This window comes from Alosa pseudoharengus, unplaced genomic scaffold, assembly GCF_046254945.1.
Source record: "Alosa pseudoharengus isolate Yale_2024_CS ecotype anadromous, Long Island Sound unplaced genomic scaffold, YU_APseudo_1.1 YU_APseudo_1.1_scf_6, whole genome shotgun sequence".
NCBI classification, from domain to species: domain Eukaryota; kingdom Metazoa; phylum Chordata; class Actinopteri; order Clupeiformes; family Clupeidae; genus Alosa; species Alosa pseudoharengus.
The window spans coordinates 19,486,854-19,506,531 of record NW_027468848.1 but is presented as its reverse complement, the minus strand read 5'-3'; the positions used below and the strand labels follow the sequence as shown (position 1 = coordinate 19,506,531).

Genomic DNA, 19,678 nt, shown 5'->3' with positions numbered 1-19,678 from the left:
CACACACTCTCTTCTCTCCCCCCTTCCTCTTTGTCCTCCTGCTCTCTCTCTCTCTCTCTATGTATTATTTAACCCCAGCCCCACACACACACACACACATTTCGTATATCTACCATCTCTGCCTTGCCCTCCGTGGCAGTGCACTTGCTCTCCCTCTCTCTCCCCCGTCTGTGGAAGTTATGCAACAGCTCCAGTAATAGAGACAGTTCTGTCTCAGCACCGCATAACCAGAACACCCCCCTCTCTCTTGCACACACACACACACACAGTATATACAGGAGATGTGTGTCAGTGTATATTCGTGTTCCATGTCATATATTTTTAATGCTAACTTAAAAACAGACAGGGCCTAAAGCATAAGCAAGAGCAGTGTGTATGCAAGTAGGCATGTACAGTATTTTTGCGTCTACTCGTGGCTGTGTGGGCATGTCTCAGTGCCTAGCCAGGCTCCTATCCGTGAGATTTGGAACCATATATATGAGTATCAAATGCACCAGGATGGTTTAAAACGCACATGGGGACAAAGGGGTTTGACTACATTATTTTTTTTTGTAGTTCATTACAATAGATGTTGTGATTGTGAGAGCGAGTGTGTATGTGTGTTTGTGCATCTGAGTGTACGTGTGTGTGTGTGTGTGTGTGTGTGTGTGTGTGAGCGTGCATCTGAGTGTACATCTGTGCGTGTGTGTACGTGCGGGCGTGCATGTGTGTGTGCATCTGAGTGTACGTCTATGCGCGTGTGTGTGTGTGCGCATCTGTGTGTACGTCTTTGCGTGTGTGTGTGTGTGTGTGCATCTGAGTGTACGTCTATGCATGTGTGCGTGTGTGTGTGTGTGTGCGTATGTGTCAGAGTGAGCAGTGGCTTGGGACGGTGGCAGTGCAGACTGGTTACATAACAGTAGGCTGTAAACAGCGAAGCGGCCGAGCAACATCATCCCTCTCCTCTCTCACCCCCCACCCACACACACGTCCCCACCGGTTAGCACCGCGCCTCTGCTGCCATGCTCCACAGGCCCGGCCCGCCACCGCCGCCAATCCCGGATTGCTCCGTCTCTCCGGGCTTCCATCTCCCCAGATCAGGGGGCAACATAATCCACGCCGACGGCCTCCCTTTGTGCCGGCTACAGGATAAGCTGGGAATGAACTCCAGTTCTGCGCGACTATCAGTCCAGGTTCAACAGGCCTGAGCGTGGCCTATATTAGGGGCTTGCTGCTCACGCATTAAGAATTCAAAGGCTGCTGCTGCCGGTCGCTCTCACAACTCGCTGCTGCCTTTCTGCAGCTGACATTGTCTCTATTGCCGCTGCCAGACCTCTCGTGCTACTGCACTCTCTCTCTCTCTCTCTCTCTGTCTGCAAACTATTCCTGGCGTTGGCTGCTATTGTTGCTACTGTCTCATCATGTCGCTGCTGCTGCTGCTACTGCCGCCTATTGAAAGGATAATATTGGAAACTGGATCCCATGGACCCAGAGATGCACTTTTTTTTTTCCATGCTGGCTTCCCGTTTTGCCTGTCTGTGTTGTTTTGGGCCCTCTTAAGCGAAAAAGGAGGTCAACATCATGACAAGAGTGTGCCAGGAATCTCAAATGGGTCTGGGAGATGAGGGGGGGTGGGGGCAGTGGAGGAGAGCAGCGAAAGAGAGAGACAGACACACAATGAGAACAAATGGTGGGAGGAGTGAAGTGACAAAAAGAGAGAGGAGGTGGGGAGGAGAGGGGGACAGAGGGGGGAATGGGGAGGGGCAAATTTCTCTTTATTACTCACACTGTCCCTTAAGTCTGATATTCCCACCCTGTGTGTGTATGTGTGTGTGTGTGTGTGTGTGTGAGTGAGTGAGGGGTGGGGAGTTAAGTGTGTGCGGCTGTACTAGAATGCATAAGTGTGTGTGTGTGTGTGTGTGTGTGCCTGTATGGGGTGTGCATAGATAAATCTAGTGGCAAGGTGATAAGAGTGGAATGTTAACACCAAGCCCCGTCCGCTCCAACACACAACCACTGAGTCTGACCTGGCAGCACATGCTGTCCAAGATGGCCAACATTAACACCATTGTAAGAGCGCACATGGACATGCGGATGCAGGGGGCTTCAATTGAACAGGCTCTGTCTGTGGTGCAGGGCCAGGACAAACACTGGCCTGCACTGCCCACTTTCCAAACGTCACAAACACTCGGAGCTCATGACTGATACCAGCACCTCTGTGATCATCTGAGACATGATTGCTCTCTACAGATCTCTCCCTTCAAGTGCGCTCAACCGCTCAACATACAAATTCACTCACCCAAGCACCTCTGGAACAGAGTAGGAAAATAGTGTAAAATGACGGGTCAGATGGAAAGAGATTGCAGATCCTCTATGCAACAACTGGTGAATGAATCAGGGGGGAAATATTTATTCACATAGACACACAGACTACTCCGGACGAGAGAGCGAGTGTTCTCTCTCTCTCGAGCCCACAAGCATCACACATGCAGGTAGGCGGACGATGATTGCCTCCTCACAGAGAGCGACACTTACGGTATATGAGCAGTACAGTACCTTCACTCTTCAGGAGGTCAACAGGGCCAGAGAGCAGCTCAAACAGGCTGCCTGCGGGCCAAGAGGTCTGTCTGCTGCGGTCCCCAGTCTCCAGCTCCAGCCCTGCTGTCAAATCGTCACATTGTGTGTTTTCAGGAGTGTGTTTACCACACGGCAGTTTTTTTTTCTTTTTTCTCTTTAACCAAATGTTCATTTCATTCATGTCATTGGCACTGCGGATTTTTGCGGAGCTTGGAAGCGTTTCTTTGTAATCAATATCCTCTTAACTGTCCACTCGTGGGAGAACGAATAACGCTGCCATCTTTTCGAGTTTATTATTCTGCACTGATTAAGTAGCCACTCACGGAGCGGACACACACGGATGCTTTGAGCGCATGCTTGCAGCGGAAGGAAGGCGAGAGAGAGCTGGAGTTAGACACGGGTTTGAGCGGTCAGAGGGGAGCAACAAGCTCAGGGTGGAGGACATCTCTTCACATGGGCTAAACTCCAAAGGTATGTTTGCTTGCTATGTGTGGGTAGATCGATATGACCACTGTGGAAGCTGTGCATGTTTGGTTATCATGTGTGGGAACATCGATATGACCACTGTAGGAGCTGTGTGCATGTTTGGTTATCATGTGTGGGTACATCAATATGACCACTGTAGGAGCTGCATGCATGGCTGTACTGTAGCTGGGGAAAGGTGGGCCTTGAATGAAACATACAATCTAGGGCTCGAGTGTGTTCCTGCAACAGGGCTGCTTATCTCTGGGATAGATGTGAATCCCAGCACACCGGCCTCATTTGGGACGGGTAGGGTGGTCTCTGGCTGTAGGCGTAATGGTTGGCTTACTGAAGGGCTCTGCTCAGTGTGCCGCTGCCTGTGCAGATATGGTTAGTAGGTTAGCATGCTTTCACCTGTCACCTGATGAAATTCTATCTTCACACTGACCTCACGGGAAGAGGTGTGTGTGTGTGTGTGTCTTGTGTCTGGGTGATAAGATGTGTTTCAGGCAGGGTGCATTAAAGAGATGGTATGCGATATCCTGCTTATTTTTCTCTATGGTATCAAGAGAACCTCTCCCACTCTGCTGCCCAAATCTAGCGGCCAGAATATTTCATGATTTCATGGCATTGCATCAGGAGAGACACGGGCGTGCCACATGACTGAGCTGCCATTCGCCCCGTTTCATTCAACCTCTTGCAACACTCCTCCTCAGCACCCATTCAAAATTATTCATAGCTCGCATGAATCGCGTTTTTCGCAAGAGGGTTATTGAATGAAAGCCAAGAATCCTAGAAAACTTCAAAGGAAATGTCAGTGATGGCGCGAAACAACGGAGCTCCAGGAAAGACATAACAGAACAATAAGAGCCATGCAATGTAATCTCGGTGCAGACGGAATGTAAAAGCACATGGTTACAACAGGGACCACAAGTAGCCTGTAATACCACTAACCAGTCGTGGAAGCAAGCACAGCAATATGGTCATAAAACGATTGCAATAAAATCAAGCGAATTGAGTAAATACTTTCCGAGCTTTGGTTACGATACAGAAGAGTGGCTAGCCAGCATGCCATTTAAGGCACTACAGACGCCGTGAATACCCAAACCAACACCGAAATTATAAAGCATACACGTGACTCATCGTTCACCCAAGTGACATTTCTGCCTACCTTCCGACTGTTCCAGAATTGACCCACATGCCAGTCCGCCTCAGTTCCACCCCTGGATCCCGTTACGCCGGGTGCAGGAGTAGAGGCCAAACAAAGTTGCTACAAAGGTGTAGGACTTTTTAATGTGTCGTCGGACGCCTTATCAAGCCACACAGCTGTCAAATAGGCGGCATCTCCACGCTCGCTATCCTCTGCTAAAAGTGAGCCAAAGCCTTTGAAGCGAATATGTCGCTGACAACTACGAAACTCCCTTCCTCTGTCTACACCTACGGTGTAATGTCGATGATTCTAAAAGAGACTAGCCTACTTTCTTTCTTGCGAAAATGCAATTGCATTTCGTCTCAAACCCTTGCTCCTCCAGTATTCTTTCTGTTATTGTTTCTACAGCTGATTTCCCGACAACACGCCCCTACAGTATCGCGTCATGGTTCTTGGAGATCCGCCTTTGACAGTGATGTAATATCCTAAACAGCCAATCGCCGGATGGTGGTCGCTTTGTCTCCCCGCCCCGTCTGGGAGGGAGAGTCTGTCTCGTTAACCCAATTGTCACTGCATTCCTTTGTACATGGGTGTATACAGTCGACGTGGGTGAATTATTCGGTGAAAAAAGGCATACCAGCTCTTCCAACCATGCCTTATTGCTGTGTGTTCGACGGAGTCCCTTGTTCAAAGAGACATAGTGGAGAACAGCACGTTCACCGTGCTCTTTTCCAGCTGCGAGAGCACACATCAGTTTTCACTGGAAATGTAACGCTCAGTGTGATGACATCAGTGATAAGTTTTACTACAGGAGGCCCTATTTAATTTTAATGTGAAGAAAACAAGAGCAGACTGGATTAAGAAAAATCCATTATTAAATAGTATTTTGATAGGCTAATAATCAGGCCTACCATATTTATTTCTCTTCGGGTGTGAGGCCAAATAAGATAAAAAAAGACCTACCAAAAATTTAGATTTTTTTCAATGAGAATGCAAGGCAAAAAATTGGTTATAATAATCTGAGGCTATTTAAATCTTTCATTGTCATGGAAACTGGTAAGAACTGACACAATGCAGTTCATCTATTGCCCACATAGATGTCCACTGTTCAGACTACAAGAGACCCCTGAAAGACAGACATCTTGGAATGCACATTCCTAGAGAAAGAATGCAAACTACAGGGCCCATCTTGCCTGGACCTATGCCCCTGACATTGATAGTGATGGAAAACTCATGTAGCCTAATCCCTAAAGTATTCAAAGCCAGGGTGCCCTGTGGTTTCTCAACAAGTGTTTTACAGGCAAAACATAGAGCGCCTTATCTGTTAATGGGCGTGTATCCTTCCCTGCTACCTTGGATATTCAGTCACATTTCACATAAATTATATTTTTTATTACATGATGCACTAATTCATGGCTGAACTAGTTAAGCAAGGTACAAGCTACAGAGACACAATTTTGCTTCCCAGTAATGATCAAGTTTATACTTTCTCCATACTTGGAGAAGTTGTTTTGAATTACAGCATTTTGTTAATATACTGTGCATGAGTAGTATGAGTAGCTGAACTAAAAGTGGAGTGCCCTCTTCTGGTGGCTAAAAGAAGTGGATTCAGTCCACATTACAGTAAATTGAACTGGCACATAAAAAGTATCGAGTTAGTCAATAAAACTATTTTATAGTCCTATATTAAAATCTTTTCTTTTGTTGATTACATTATAATTTTCCATTCAATTCCCCAACATCTGCTAAAGAAGTTACGGGACAGATTGACAGTCTTGATAATGGGAATGATCGGATTCACCTGATATTAGGATGGACGTTTATCTAGCTTTGTGAAGGATTGCGTGTCCTGATATTCTACAAACCTCCTATCCATCATTGTTAAGTTGGACAGTGATATGAAGCAGGCACATCAATGCAGTGCCTTTTTGGACTTGCTCATAGTCTGGGAAAAGCCATGCCCCTTGGCTCTCTTAAAAAACTTGAGAGCAGATATTAGAATATCTCAACAAAGGACTTTGGGTCACAGGCGGATGTCCTGAATAGCTGACATAAGTAGCTGTCAAGAAAATAGTTTCTGATAAAGGTAAGGAATGGTGCTCAAAGGCGGATGTCCTGAAAAGCTGACATAAGTAGCTGTCAGGAAAATAGTTTCTGATAAAGGTAAGGAATGGTGCTCAAAGATGCTTCTCAGCCTCCTAGCCTTATACAGATAATACAAATGATATCGATAGCATGTTTCTCATATTTCTGTCTCTTTCTCATAGTTGCAAGGGCCACTGAGGAGCAGCAGCAGCAGCTACTGAGAAATTGGGGTCTGGTCTGTCAACACCCAGTAGTCAAAAGCGCAGACATACCTCTCTAAGGCTTCTTCCCAGCAAGAACAGACACCACCCTACCACAGAGCAGAGGATAATAACAGATGTCCCATCCTAGCATTCCATCTCTCAGAGAAGTAGACTGGCTCTTTTTCCCTTTTTTTTCAAGTCCAAAAAGGTAAAAAAAAACAAGCAAAGCATGAAGGACAAGGGTCAGGGACTCAGTCAGTCACAGGTCTGTGTGTTATTTTAGTTGAGGGGGGAAAATGGCTAAAAATAGGAATGAAGGCAGCCGGCATTTTTCTGACTGTATCAGGGCAAAAGCAAAAAAAAGAAAAACTGGTCAGATTTGTCCTTTTCTTAAAAGTCCAACTACGAGCAAAGATAATTGCTGAGCGATTATCATGTTCCAACTGTGCCTCGCTGTCCTGGTTACTAATATGAATTCTGCCGTAGGAACACATACTGGCTACACAAGATCGCACAAAACCAGCATCCATTTACATTCAAATATGGGTTTTGCTGAGATGAACTCCACAGGCAGCATAAACAGCAGTGAGGAGGAGAGAGGGTTTTGATGGAGGCTGAGCTCCATGGTTTGTGGCTGAAGAGAATTTTGTGTGTTGTGGCTCTTGAGGGGCCAGAGAGAGGAGGTTGTTTAAAGGTCAATATATCTATGAAGATATATTCGTAAATGACTCATTACTTGGGTTGTGGATTCAACACATCTGGGGAAAGGTCAAAAGGTCAGGGCTACTTTTTCTATTTTGATTGTAACTAGTTTCCACTGAAATACATTCAATCGTTTCTGTGCCTGTGTTTTCATAGAATTGGATACATTGTTCAAGTATAGTTAGAGAATGAAAAAAAACATGAGGAGGAATCTGTTGCCAACGAGACTGCAACAGCATTCACAGCCTAGTTGAACCCAGATATGATGAGGACTAACAGAATTTATAACTTCCTTTATCCATGGTAAAGGTTGCAGTAAGACACTGCCAGTAGATATTTTGATCATGATGTTTGCATTCAACAGTGTTCTGTCTTAAGAGGAAGAGGGGCTGAAAATAGCTCATGAAGTTCTACTCCTAACTCTCAGCAGGACTTGGATACCCAGTTCAGCCTTATTTCTCACATAGTTTTACAGCGGAGGGGAGGGGGGCTATACCACCCACCCACAAGCTCTCTCTCTCTCACACACACACACACACACACACACACACACACTCACTCACAATATTTGCTGCTTCTTTATAAACACACTCAAGTGTAGGCCTGGACCCAGCTGAAAATTCCAAAGGCTCAAGCAACAGCTCATAGCAATGTCTAAAAAAAAAAGACACACATTAAGAAAATAACACACACACACGAGGAAGGATATGAAGACTATTACTCTATTACGATACTCTCTCTCCCTCTGAGTGTGTGTGTGTGTCTGTGAGAGAGAGAGAGAAAGAAAGAGTGTGTGTGTGTGTTTATGTGAGTGAGTGAGTGAGTGGGGAGGGGGGGTGGTCTAACAATTACCTTGAATCCTGACAAATGCTTCTGCTTCAGTTGAGCTATGGATACAGATGGTTTATATTGTGATTCTGAAACAGCTAAAACTTACAATGTGCTTCTGAAAGAAAAAACACCCTACACCCTGTGAGAAGCGTCCATCACCTCCCATTATGAGTCGGGTCTTACCCCATCAGCCGAGAGAGAGAGAGAGAGGGAGGGAGAGAGAGAGAGGGAGAGAGAGAGAGAGAGAGGAAGGAGAGAGAGAGAGCCGAGAGAGAGAGAGGGAGGGAGAAGGGGGGAAAGAGAGAACACTATACTCAAACACGAGATACACACACACACACAAGTTTATAAATGTCTTATCTATCGTATGTTCTGTATTGTATTGTTTGATGTCCTGCTTTGGCAATGCAAAGAAATATTTGTCATGCCAATAAAGCTACCTTGAATTCATTGAATTGAATTGAGAGAGAGAGAGAAAGCCGAGAGAGAGAGAGACAGAGAGGGAGGGAGGGAGAGAGAGAGAGAGAGAGAGCCAAGAGAGAGAGGGAGGGAGGGAGGGAGGGAGAGAGAGAGAGAGAGAGAGAGACAGAGAGGGAGGGAGGGAGAGAGAGAGAGAGAGAGAGCCAAGAGAGAGAGGGAGGGAGGGAGGGAGGGAGAGAGAGATAGAGAGAGAGAGAGAGGAGTCTGTGTTAAGCAGGCCATCAGCTGGCTCGAGCTAATAGCGGCATGGAACAGCAGCTGTAACCCGTGGTCCCAGCAGGACGCTCCAGAACGCTCCGCCACGCTGTTGCTAAGCACTCACACCTACACGCTGCCTGCAGGAACCTGTCGGGGCCTCCTGACGGATGTGCGCCCAGCCTCATCCTCGCACACCGGCGCCAGACACAGCAAGCACACAGAGCACCTTTTCTTACCTGGAGATGCGCCGAATTGCCTCAAACACGCCGTGTTTGGAGATGACACGGACAAACACAGGCCAGTGTGAAAATTAGAAGACTGGGTGGAACATCATGTAGGGCGTTTGTCCTGGAAGTGTGAGTGTCTGCAAACAAAGGTGACGAGCTGAAAGTCCCATCAGCAACAGTACCTGTTCCCTTGTTCCTTCAACAAGCCTACACATACGTCTCTGTCATCTCTCCCACAGCATCACCATCAAAAAGATGTAGGTGTCTTAGCATCCCAGCTGAGAAGATAGGATCTCATATATCAACTTCCATGGAAGATTCCCCCCACTGATTCCCATACCAGGACCCTAATTATGAGAAGGTTAAAGGTTAGAAAGTGCTACGCTATTGCTGAACCTTATGCCCAGCATGCTGTTATTGACCGATTTCACGGTGTCGCCTCCCATGGCCGACAGTGACACAGACAAATGTGCTGCCAAAAATCTTTCATTCCACACATTTCATGGACATCAACAAGCCCTGAACTATGTACTGACATTGGCCACAGCACAATGTCTAAATATGGTCGTAAACTTCCATGTCAAATATGCCTCATATCTGGACAGATTTAGCAAAGAATGCTTATCCTGAAAATAGTGCATAGTTAACTGATGTACCAGTTCTGTTACCATGACTCCATGTGCATATCACTGACAAACAGTAATTATGTCTCCAAATTCTTGCAGGTTGAAATGCAACACTGTTCTAGCAAATAACAGTGTTTAATATTAAAGTGAGGACATGTGTCCATGTGATGTGCAGCTGCAAATATTCAGTGATAAGAAAAATATACAAGTGTTTTGGAGAATGAATAATGTTGCCATTCATTTTTCACCTTGCTGTCGGTGTAATGTTAACAAATAATGTAGCAGCTTCAGGTTGCTGTGAGTCTTTAGAAGCTAGTGGAGCAGAAATGTGTAAACAATTGACCAGAAGAAAATAACTTTTTCAACCTCCGGTTGTTAGCTAACCAGGATGTAATCTCAAACACGGACACACAAGACCATTACATGGTTGAAACTTTGGGTCAGTTCTATTTTACTGTCTCGAGTTCATGATCCAAAAGCATCGTATCAGAGCATCTAGGGCATCCTAAAGATCACTCCACAAAGCACACACACACACACACACACACTCAACTCCGTAGCAAAACAGGACAAAACACTATCCCAACAATCATCTTGAAGGCGGGCCATTGGCCTGCCTCGAGAGAACTCCACTTGCACTGTGGTAGCACAGATGGTGTGCTGCGAGCCGAGGGGCTGTGAAGGGGGGTGGGTGAAAGGGGGAGAGCGCGGACGCCGGCGTATGGGAACAGAGGCAGGTTTCAGGGAGCATGCTGATCAAACACGCTCGCGTGCCAAGCCAAACAGAGCCGGCCAGCAGGAACGCTGCGGATGGATCATGCTGTCCACCTCTGGAGGAAGGGAGCCGGAGAGGAGGAGGAGGAGCAAAGGTGGTGAGAAGATGGAAGAAAAAAAGAAAAAAAACAGAATGGTTTTCCAGCTACTCTCTTAAAGGGACACCAGGCAACATTTTCGTGTTAATTAATCATCCTCGTAAGTCGGTATATGGTTAAATGACTCATTACGGGGCGAATGAAGGCTCTCTGCCCGCCCCTACTGCCTGTAGGAAGAATATCCCACTTGCAAGTTCGGTGTATCCTACCTGCCGACCGAAGCAGGATCAGTTTACAGCACAGAGTCAGGCTAAACGCTAGAGATTGAGAGAGAGCTTGACGGAAGACGCAAAGAAAAGGAAAAGAGCTTCAGACCGAGCGAGGGGGAGTTTCGTAGAGAAAAAGCATCAGGCTTGCCTGGTGTCCCTTTAAGGCCCATTCACACCAAGAACGATAACGATAACGATAGCTATAAATAAATATCGTTCTCGTTAATATGAATGACGACGTTCACACATAAACTATAACGATAACGACATGAAGAACGATATCGTTGGGGATCACTTTCAGATCGATTTTCAGAACGATAAAAAGCTAATAGCCAATCAGAACCCATTGAATTTTAACCGTCACATTCATTAACACAAGGAGAGACTTTGTTTATCGTTGTTCAGTGTGAACGCTTTTATCGTTATGGTCATGGGCGGATTATGAACTTTCGGGCCCCTGGGCCCAGATGTATTAAGGGCCCCCACTTATTGTCGTATATGTGGGAGGGGGGGTTTGGGGGTCCTCCCCCAGAACATTTTTTTGATGTGATTTCCTGTATTCTGGTGCATTTTGGGCATGGCCAATACTAAATTCAATCAGATTCATAGTCTACATCCTGATTTGTTGATATTGAGGCAATGATTCCATGCAAAGGCTTGGGCTTCAGGGCCCCCTGACCCCTTGGGCTCCTGGGCTCCCAGTAGGCCTGTGCAGTAATCCATCCCTGGTTATGGTTAGAGTTATCGTTATCGTTATCGTTCTTGGTGTGAATAGGCCTTTACTCTCTCTATTCTTACACTCTAACACTTATTGTAACCAACATTCCACTTTATAAGCACGTTTAAGACTTTCCATCACAGATGACCGAAAGGATCTACATGGTGTTATCTAGATCACACATCAAACAGTACTCGTGAGACAGATCATCTATATTGGCAAACCAAAGCACTGAAGGCTTGACGGAAGGCTTGAGGAAACCACACTTCTTCAGAAACATGAGATGTGTTACGGCCCTAGTGTGTTTTATCCGTCTGTCTCTGTGCCTTTGCCCTTGTTTAGGTCCCATCTACTGCTGATTGCCGGAAAGGGAGTTCCTAATTGGGGTTGATTGGACAGCCCTTAAAAGACCCAAGATGGCGTTAGTTCAGTGCCTTTGAGCCCGCCAGCAACCACGGTTGTGTGAGAGCCATGGATGGCTGTGTGTACTGTGTTTATGTTTTATGTTGTGTATTGTCCTGAGCTGTTGTCATGCTGTGTGATCTTGACCTGCTCATTTTTAAGCTTACTACAGTGGTAGTGCGCGCCGAGTGCAGCAATTACTCCCAGTGGGGAGAGTGGCTACGATGTAGCAAAATACTGGCCTAGTGTGGCCAGGGTGTGCCGGGTTCGGCAAAACTACTCCCAGTGGGGAGGTTGTGTGTTTGTATGTGCTTATGTGCTTGTTTGTTACTATTTGGCTTAGGCCTAGCCGTCTACTGTACATACTTTTAGTGTGATTGTCTTTTTGAACTTTTATTTTGATTTATCAATAAACCTCAATAAATCCCAATCATGTACTTCCATGTTTGTGTTTACTGTTCTCCTTTATTTAAGTTAACTAGTTACGCAACCACATGCACCAAGGCATTTTAACATCCAGGCGTAACAGATGACTCAGTTGAGCTTCACCTCTGACCATGCTACCCAAACTGGACACTTTAAACATCACACAACGGATCCTGAGATGGCATTTTGGAGTTTACCGGGCCCTCTGACCCCAATAGCCTGAGGCTTTTAATGGAAACAGGAAGAAGCTTTGTTGAGATTACTCTGGCCTGCTGTTGTGTTTGTGTGATGCTCTAATAGCGCTGGTATGCATTTCCACATGTTTAACATGCACACACACAAAAATAGCCTCGCATAAAAACAGAAGGGTGGGGGTGCATTACAATGTGTGCGCCCTCAAACGAATGGAACATAGGCAAATGTGCACCGCACACACACACACACACACACACACACACACACACACACACACTCCTGCAAACACACAGAGACATCCCACCCCACCCTAGTCCACCCCATCCCGGAATCAACAGTCTGGCGCGCTTGGCTGCACAATTCAAACGAGATCTCGGAAAAGCCATGGAAAAATCCATACTGGGATCCAGCTATTTCCGGAGCGCGGGCGGCTGCGAGTGTACAGATGTCACTGGGCAGTGCACTCCATGTGACCACATGTCACCACCAGTGTGTGTGTGTGTGTGTGTCGGTATGTAAGTGTGTGTGTGTGTGCAGGCGCGTGTGCATGTGTGTGTGTGTGTGTGTGTGTGTGTGCGTGGTGAGTGTGTGTGAGAGAGAGAGACTGAGAGCCGTGACCACATGCAAAGCACATCCAGAGGAACTCCTACTTTGGAGGATTACACAACAATTAACGGTGGCCTTGATGTCATAATAATGGAGGAAGGAAGTGAATAGAAGGATTATTGTTTTGACCCGTCACAGATAGCCATCGGTCATTGCTAACTGGCAATGCTCTGAATCATCTGATTTGAGTGGAGGTCAGTAGTTAGGATTATTGTTTGTTTAGATTAGGTTCAGTGTGAAGTTCTCTCTGGAGAGAGAAACGCTTTGTCTGTGCCAGAACTCTGAACTTAGTCACTACAACACCACACCACACTGTACCACACCGTGCTTCAGCTTCATATAAGATTTACACATTTAAAAATAAAGGTGAGAGTGAGTTGAATAACTACCAGTGTTTCCCATACATTGACTTATTTGTGGCGGCCCACCACAATATCAACATTGACCACCACACAATGATTTTCCAGGTTGTACTAAATTGTGCTTAAATCTGATTAGCATCATAACCACGCTGCGCTAATTTGTTAAAAACTGTTGCATTCAAGTTAATTCTGCAAACCTACCACCAAAAATAGAATTCAATTCTGTGGGAAACACTGACTACTATGGAGGTAAAGAGAGACTGAAAAAAGAGCAATATGCTAGTAAATGCGCTGCCTTAATGTGACTCTATCAACCAAACACCTTCAATTGTGCCACATGATATGGTGTCTGATACCATGTAACTTTTGACTTGCTCTGTCACAAGGTCTCAAGTGCACTGAAGTAGACGTGAGCCTTAAGTAGGGCCATCTGTTTAACTATGGCATCTGACAAGGATAATAAAATCTACTAACTCCCTACAAGCACTGGACCTGCATGATGATCACTTCACTTGGCAAAAATCATTTACTAAGTGGCTGATGGTGACAAATGTTGGCAAGTCAGAGAATTAAAAATGGGGGGTGCTGTAGCGCAACAGGCTACAACGCCCCATACCATGTACGGGTCCAAGTGCCCACAGGGACCCAGGTTTGAATCCGACCTGCGGTCAGGTCCCGATCCCACCCCATCTCTCTCTCCCACTCACTTCCTGTCAATCTTCACTGTCCTATCCAAGAAAAGGCAAAAAGCCCCAAAATATACTTAAAAAAATAAAAAATAAAAAACAGTCACTCCCTATACACAAGAAATGTTAATGAATTAGAGCAGAACTAAACAATGTGTGTATGAAGAGGTATTCTGCTTTGATAATATACATAGATACTTTAAATACAAATAAGCAATTATACAATCTCATGCACACATACAAACAAATCAGTATTTTGTTATGTGTATGTGTATGATGTACTATATCGCTCAGATCTACAATGAATATTCAGCAAAACACATCAACAAAGTCCTATAAGGTATAAACCATTCACTGATCACGCAAAGAGGAAATATTCACCAACTAGTGGTGCACACCAGACGAGCTGAAACGAGTTGTTGCCCTCAGTGAGTGGAGTGCACAGATTCCTGGGTGATGCTGCTGGGATTTACACTCCCCTGCCTTCCTGCTTCAGCTGGACCAGTGTCCAAGTTTCCACACAAGCTGTTCACAATGAACTCACTGCAAATCATGCACACAGCTCAGAACAGCACATAAATGTATACAGGAGTGATCTGTACTAGATATAGTACTTCTTCTCAACTATAGAGGTAGATGATGACTGACTGTATGTGAATGCAAATGTTCTAACGGTCAGAAGTCCAGCAGCCTCTTATTTAGAGATGCCATCTCACCAAAAAAATACGAACAGGGAGCCAGGGGCCTAAATGATCCAAAGTCCATCAACAGGCAGTTTGCTAACAACACACACACACACACACACAAACACACACACACTACCACCGTTTAGGTCAGTTTATGTCATCACAGTTTATGTCCTCTATTGGTACAAGACTTGCATCTAATTGCAGGCATCAGGGTCAAGACCCAGCGACAATTTGTGATGTGTTCACATTCAGACAACTTGGAGGGACTTTAAGAGCAAAAAAAGACAAATGTCTAAAGTATTTGTGCGAGATGAAGACGCGGAATGTCTCTATTGAGGAAATGTGGAAACCTTAACCCAGACTTGAGAGGGCACACGCCCTTCTCCACAACCACACGTATCTGCTGTCCAGCTTACACGGCCATGACGACAGATTCTGTGTATGTGGTGTTAGACGCAAAATCATTCTAGTGCGTAGTCCAACAAGGAACCTTTCCCCTTTAAGAGCCAAGTTCTTATCCCATTGAGTGTGTCAACAGGGGTTGTGCAACCACTGGCCCTATCTGTGCAGACTTTGTGGACCTCAGGGTGCACACACACACACACACACACACACACACACACACACACACACACACACACACACACACACACACACACACACACACACACACACACACACACACATACACAACTCCTGACGGGCCGATTAGAGGGCTTGGGATGGGGTCTACAGGGCAAGTTGGGGAAGAGCTGGCATGCAGACAGGAAAGGAAGGGGAGAGGAGATGTTGGGGAATGTGGGGTGGGGTTTGGGGGGGATGTTGGGGGGGGGGTGGTTAAGGGGACATGTTGAGTTTTAGCTGGCATGGAGGCAGGGAGGAGAAGAGGAATGGAGTGAAGAGGAGAGGAGAGGTTGGGGAGTGTGGGGTGGGGTTTGGGGGGGATGTTGGGGGGGGTGGTTAAGGGGACATGTTGAGTTTTAGCTGGCATGGAGGCAGGGAGGAGAAGAGGAATGGAGTGAAGAGGAGAGGAGAGGAGTGAAGAAGAGCAGAGTAATGCTGAAGGGACCGGCTGGAGCTGAGCTCGTATCTCTCTCTCTCATGAGGCCTGTCCTCACTCCACCACAACACCTCCCTATCAACAGGTCCCTCAACAGTGCAACACATGCAGAGACACATACCCAACCCTTTCCCTAGGCATGTGCATATCATCCCCCACACACACAATCACACACACACACACACACACACACACACACACACACACACACACACACACACACACACACACACACACACACACACACACACACACACACACACACACACACACACACACACACACACACACACACACACACCAATGTGACACTCTGTGGCTATTTGTAAATCTGTAATGAAAAAATGTGCTTCATGAAGAGAACACCTTTCATTATTCTCTTATTTGTAAAGGGTAATATTTAGTCATATCAGGCTTTGAAAACCATTAACCTCTCCTAAGTGAAGAGTCTCCTATCTGAATAATGAATAATATGTGTAAATGGAAAAAAGGGTTCACTCTGACATCAAGAGAGATAGATAGACAGTCAGACACACACACATATACTGTATGCGCATGCGCACTCACACACTCACTCTACCACTGTCTTTTTCAGTCCTTTTGAAAAGCCAGACAAGATCCCCTCTCTCTTTCTCTTCCCTTTTTTGCAGCTGTTGCCTGCTGCAATTCATACTCCATCCATCTGCTGCCTGCCTCCACCCAAACATCTTTGAGCCAACTACTCTCTCTCTCTCTCTCTCTCTCCCTCTCTTTCTCTCTCTCTCTCTCTCTCTCTCTCCCTGTCTCCCACTATCTCACACCAATGGGCCTTGGTGACTGCCAGCCAAATAACTTTACACAACTGACAATTTCAGTGTCAGCTGCCTCTCCTCCCACTGTGTACTGCTATCCTACAGAGACACATTGTGACAGGAAGACCATATCTCTCTATGGGCCTGTTCTTTGTGAGTTTGTGTATGTGTGTGTGTGTGTGTTTGGGTGTGTGTGTGTGTGATTGTGTGGGTCTGTGTGTGTGCACAACATGCCAAAATGTTTGTGTCTATACATGATTACATGTGTGCCTGTCTATTTGCATGACGTATGTGTGTGTGTGTGTGTGTGTGTGTGTGTGTGTGTGTGTGTGTGTGTGTGTGTGTGTGTGTGTCTGAGTGTGTGTCAGTAGAAGTGTCTTTGTGTCGGTTACAGACTCTGACGCGATGGCTGCTGTAGGTTGGATTTAGCCCAGCGTCGCTAGCGCCCGTCCACAACTCACACACACAACGAACCCCCCACCCCAAGCAAAGCCTCACAGTGCGGGGGAGAGATATTGCTCAACAGCCCACAAAGACACAGGCTCTTATATGGCTCCCAGCTGCGTGGAGCTGGCCTGTGTTCTTGGTACTCGAACAGGCTGGAATGTCTGGAGTGCAACCCCACTAACACTAGTAACCAACAACAACGGCTACCCTCTCTGGAGACAAGTGCATTCGGTGGGACAGACTAAAACTTGCCCTGGGGACGAATAGCTTGAATTCCAAAAGAGAGCAACAACAAGAACATACATTATGCTTAACCTCGACTACACACCACCTGACCCACCTCCTAAAACTAAATTGTTTGCCTTCAGTTAAAAGATGTTCATGGTTGTATTTGACAGGTTTACATTGGAAGTGTTTGCTGATGTGCTTTAAAATATTCACTGCAAACAATGAAAACCAGCTTTAATAATGACCCGTTTTTGACAAATGACAGGCAATTCTGGACCATTCAAATGCTATATTAAATGCATCTGTATGCACCTTCACTGTCAAGAGTTAAAGCGAGAAGTCTTCCACAGAAGCAGAAGTTTCAGAGTAGATCAATATGATATAAGCTAGCGGTTTTTCCTGAAAAGTCTCGATATACAGATTGTTGTCTGATCTGATAAGATGCACGGTCCAAGCGGGCATTCCCTTATGCACTGACACCCACGGAACCACAGTCAGCCGATCATGTAGGCTGAGGTGACACACCCTCTGAACTGTTTCAAAACATAGCTCTCCACTCTTTACTCCAGTAGCGCACGTCCTCATCTAAAGTTAAAATGCATTTTTCACTGTTTCAAAACCAGGATGTAAAGGTCGAAAATCGAGAACTGTGTATCTAGCCAATTGTCAATCTGCTAAATGTTTTCAGTGTCCGTTTTGTATTAAAGTCTAGCCTGCAGTTTCTTCAAATAAACCCGTTGCATAATCACAACACAGGCCAAACATTCAGAAAAGTTAACAGTGCGAAAGGGACTTAAATACTAATGTAAAACATCGCAATTCCGAAGTAGCCTAATGTTAGATATCCCTCTCGTTATGCAATCATCATACACGTGTTGCCATGAAACTTACTGGTGAGATTTAGCCTACTGTGGCAACATCAGTGTCATGTCCTACAAACACCAAGATTTCAAAAGTGTGCTATATTTCATACAGGCAACAAACACAGCAGCTCGCATGTCTTGCGGAATAGTCTACTATCATTGGGCGGGCTTACCTTCAATTGCTCATTCACCTCAAGAATCGTTTCGCTATGCGCCACGTACGCCAGCAGCTTGGATCTGAGCAGCTTGGATCCGAGCAGCCTGGATCTGAGGTTCTGCTATCGGTCGCTTATTGTCGAGTCTTTTGTTTGAGCAACAATTATACTCTCAGTTAACCAATAAAAAGTAAAGATTCGTTTAAGAAAATGGGTTTCGTTGAAACTCTTGCGTAGACGATGATGTGAGCTTAGTACAACGTGATGCTGGAGAGATCACCCAAAATCTACTGACGACTCGCTCGGTTCGGGTGAAGATGGTCGTGGCTGTGGGAAAGCACTCGACACTTTATCTCTTAGAAAAGGAACGGAACAACTGAGACCCAATAGCTGTAGGCTACACGGCCAATTAATAGACTTGCCTGCTCTGCGTCTTTGTATTCACTGGTGCTGATGCGAGTTTTCGCGTCCTTTTGTTGTCGCCGTCACGCCTTAAAAACGAGATTTCAGGATTAGACTCTCCACCCTGACATACCCCAGTCCAGTCACACCTCTCAACGTCTTGCAGGGTTCGTCCTCACCACAATGACATTCCGTTAAATCCCATTTAATGTAGCCCACAGTCTATGAATGCTAGCTTCATTGTCGCATTTCTCCAAGTTTCACTAAAAGTATATAGGCTACAGTTCATGGTCATCGTAAAGCGTTCTGAAATGCCCATTAATGGATAATGACTTTTTTTTTTATCTTGAACAAAGAAATTTGTTATACAAAATGTCATCTGGGAATGCAGGTCCTTTGTTCCCGCTCAACCTGCGGGCGTTCGCGCGTGTAGCCTCTCAGCCAGCCTATGTCTGACCACACTGCCCTGAAGCCTCGCCCGAACTTTGGCTGTTGGAACCAGTCGTTGCTCTACGCACTCTGTTAGTACCTCACCATCGATAAGTCTGACTGTGTGGTCCCGGGCGTGAAGCCCCGATAGACTTCAGTATGCGCTATGAAACTGTCCCCGCCACGCCCATCCATTCATAAAGTGGGAGGTCAGCTCTTTCACTTGCGAGGAGGGCACCCAGACTTATAGCGCATGGTGTATAATCTTATCAGATGCGTAATTAGTGGGGCGAACTGGTTGCTGAAATTATTATGGTGAGATTATGTATTAGGCTATGTGTTTTCTGATATTTCATTAAACATTGCAGTTCTTATGTATCAAAGTAGGCTACCATGAAAATTAAGACTGTATCATTTCTGTCTCTCTATCTCGCTCTCCTACAGCCATGTTTTGTGGAACAGTTTGACCTATTTATAAACTAAGCAAGTAGGCTGTAAAAATAAACCAAATTTCAATTTGAACCCATTAGTCACATGTGTCAGAGGGCAGACAGTCTGATCCAGTTTAATTCAAGTGTCTTTGACTAACAAAGAAGATAGCGGAAGACAGCTGAATGG

General features: G+C 45.7%; 1 protein-coding gene across 4 annotated transcripts in view; it reads right to left on the bottom strand.

The window, feature by feature from the left end:
• The window catches only part of rhobtb4 (Rho related BTB domain containing 4), a 51,478-nt gene extending 32,311 nt beyond the window's left edge, over positions 1 to 19,167 (bottom strand). The window contains exons 1-2 of one of the 4 annotated variants that reach the window (XM_076270925.1): positions 4,190 to 4,563; positions 2,536 to 2,640 (exon numbers count right to left, since the gene is read on the bottom strand). Coding sequence is in view for 1 of the 4 variants with exons in the window: in XM_076270924.1 (XP_076127039.1) it covers positions 4,190 to 4,218 (29 nt within the window). In the remaining 3 variants the exon portion in view is untranslated. Of the gene's footprint in view, positions 1 to 2,535; positions 2,641 to 4,189; positions 4,565 to 18,247 lie in introns of those variants that run through there. The other 3 variants (XM_076270926.1, XM_076270927.1, XM_076270924.1) reach the window with 3 other exon arrangements.
• Positions 19,168 to 19,678: the final 511 nt, after the last annotated feature.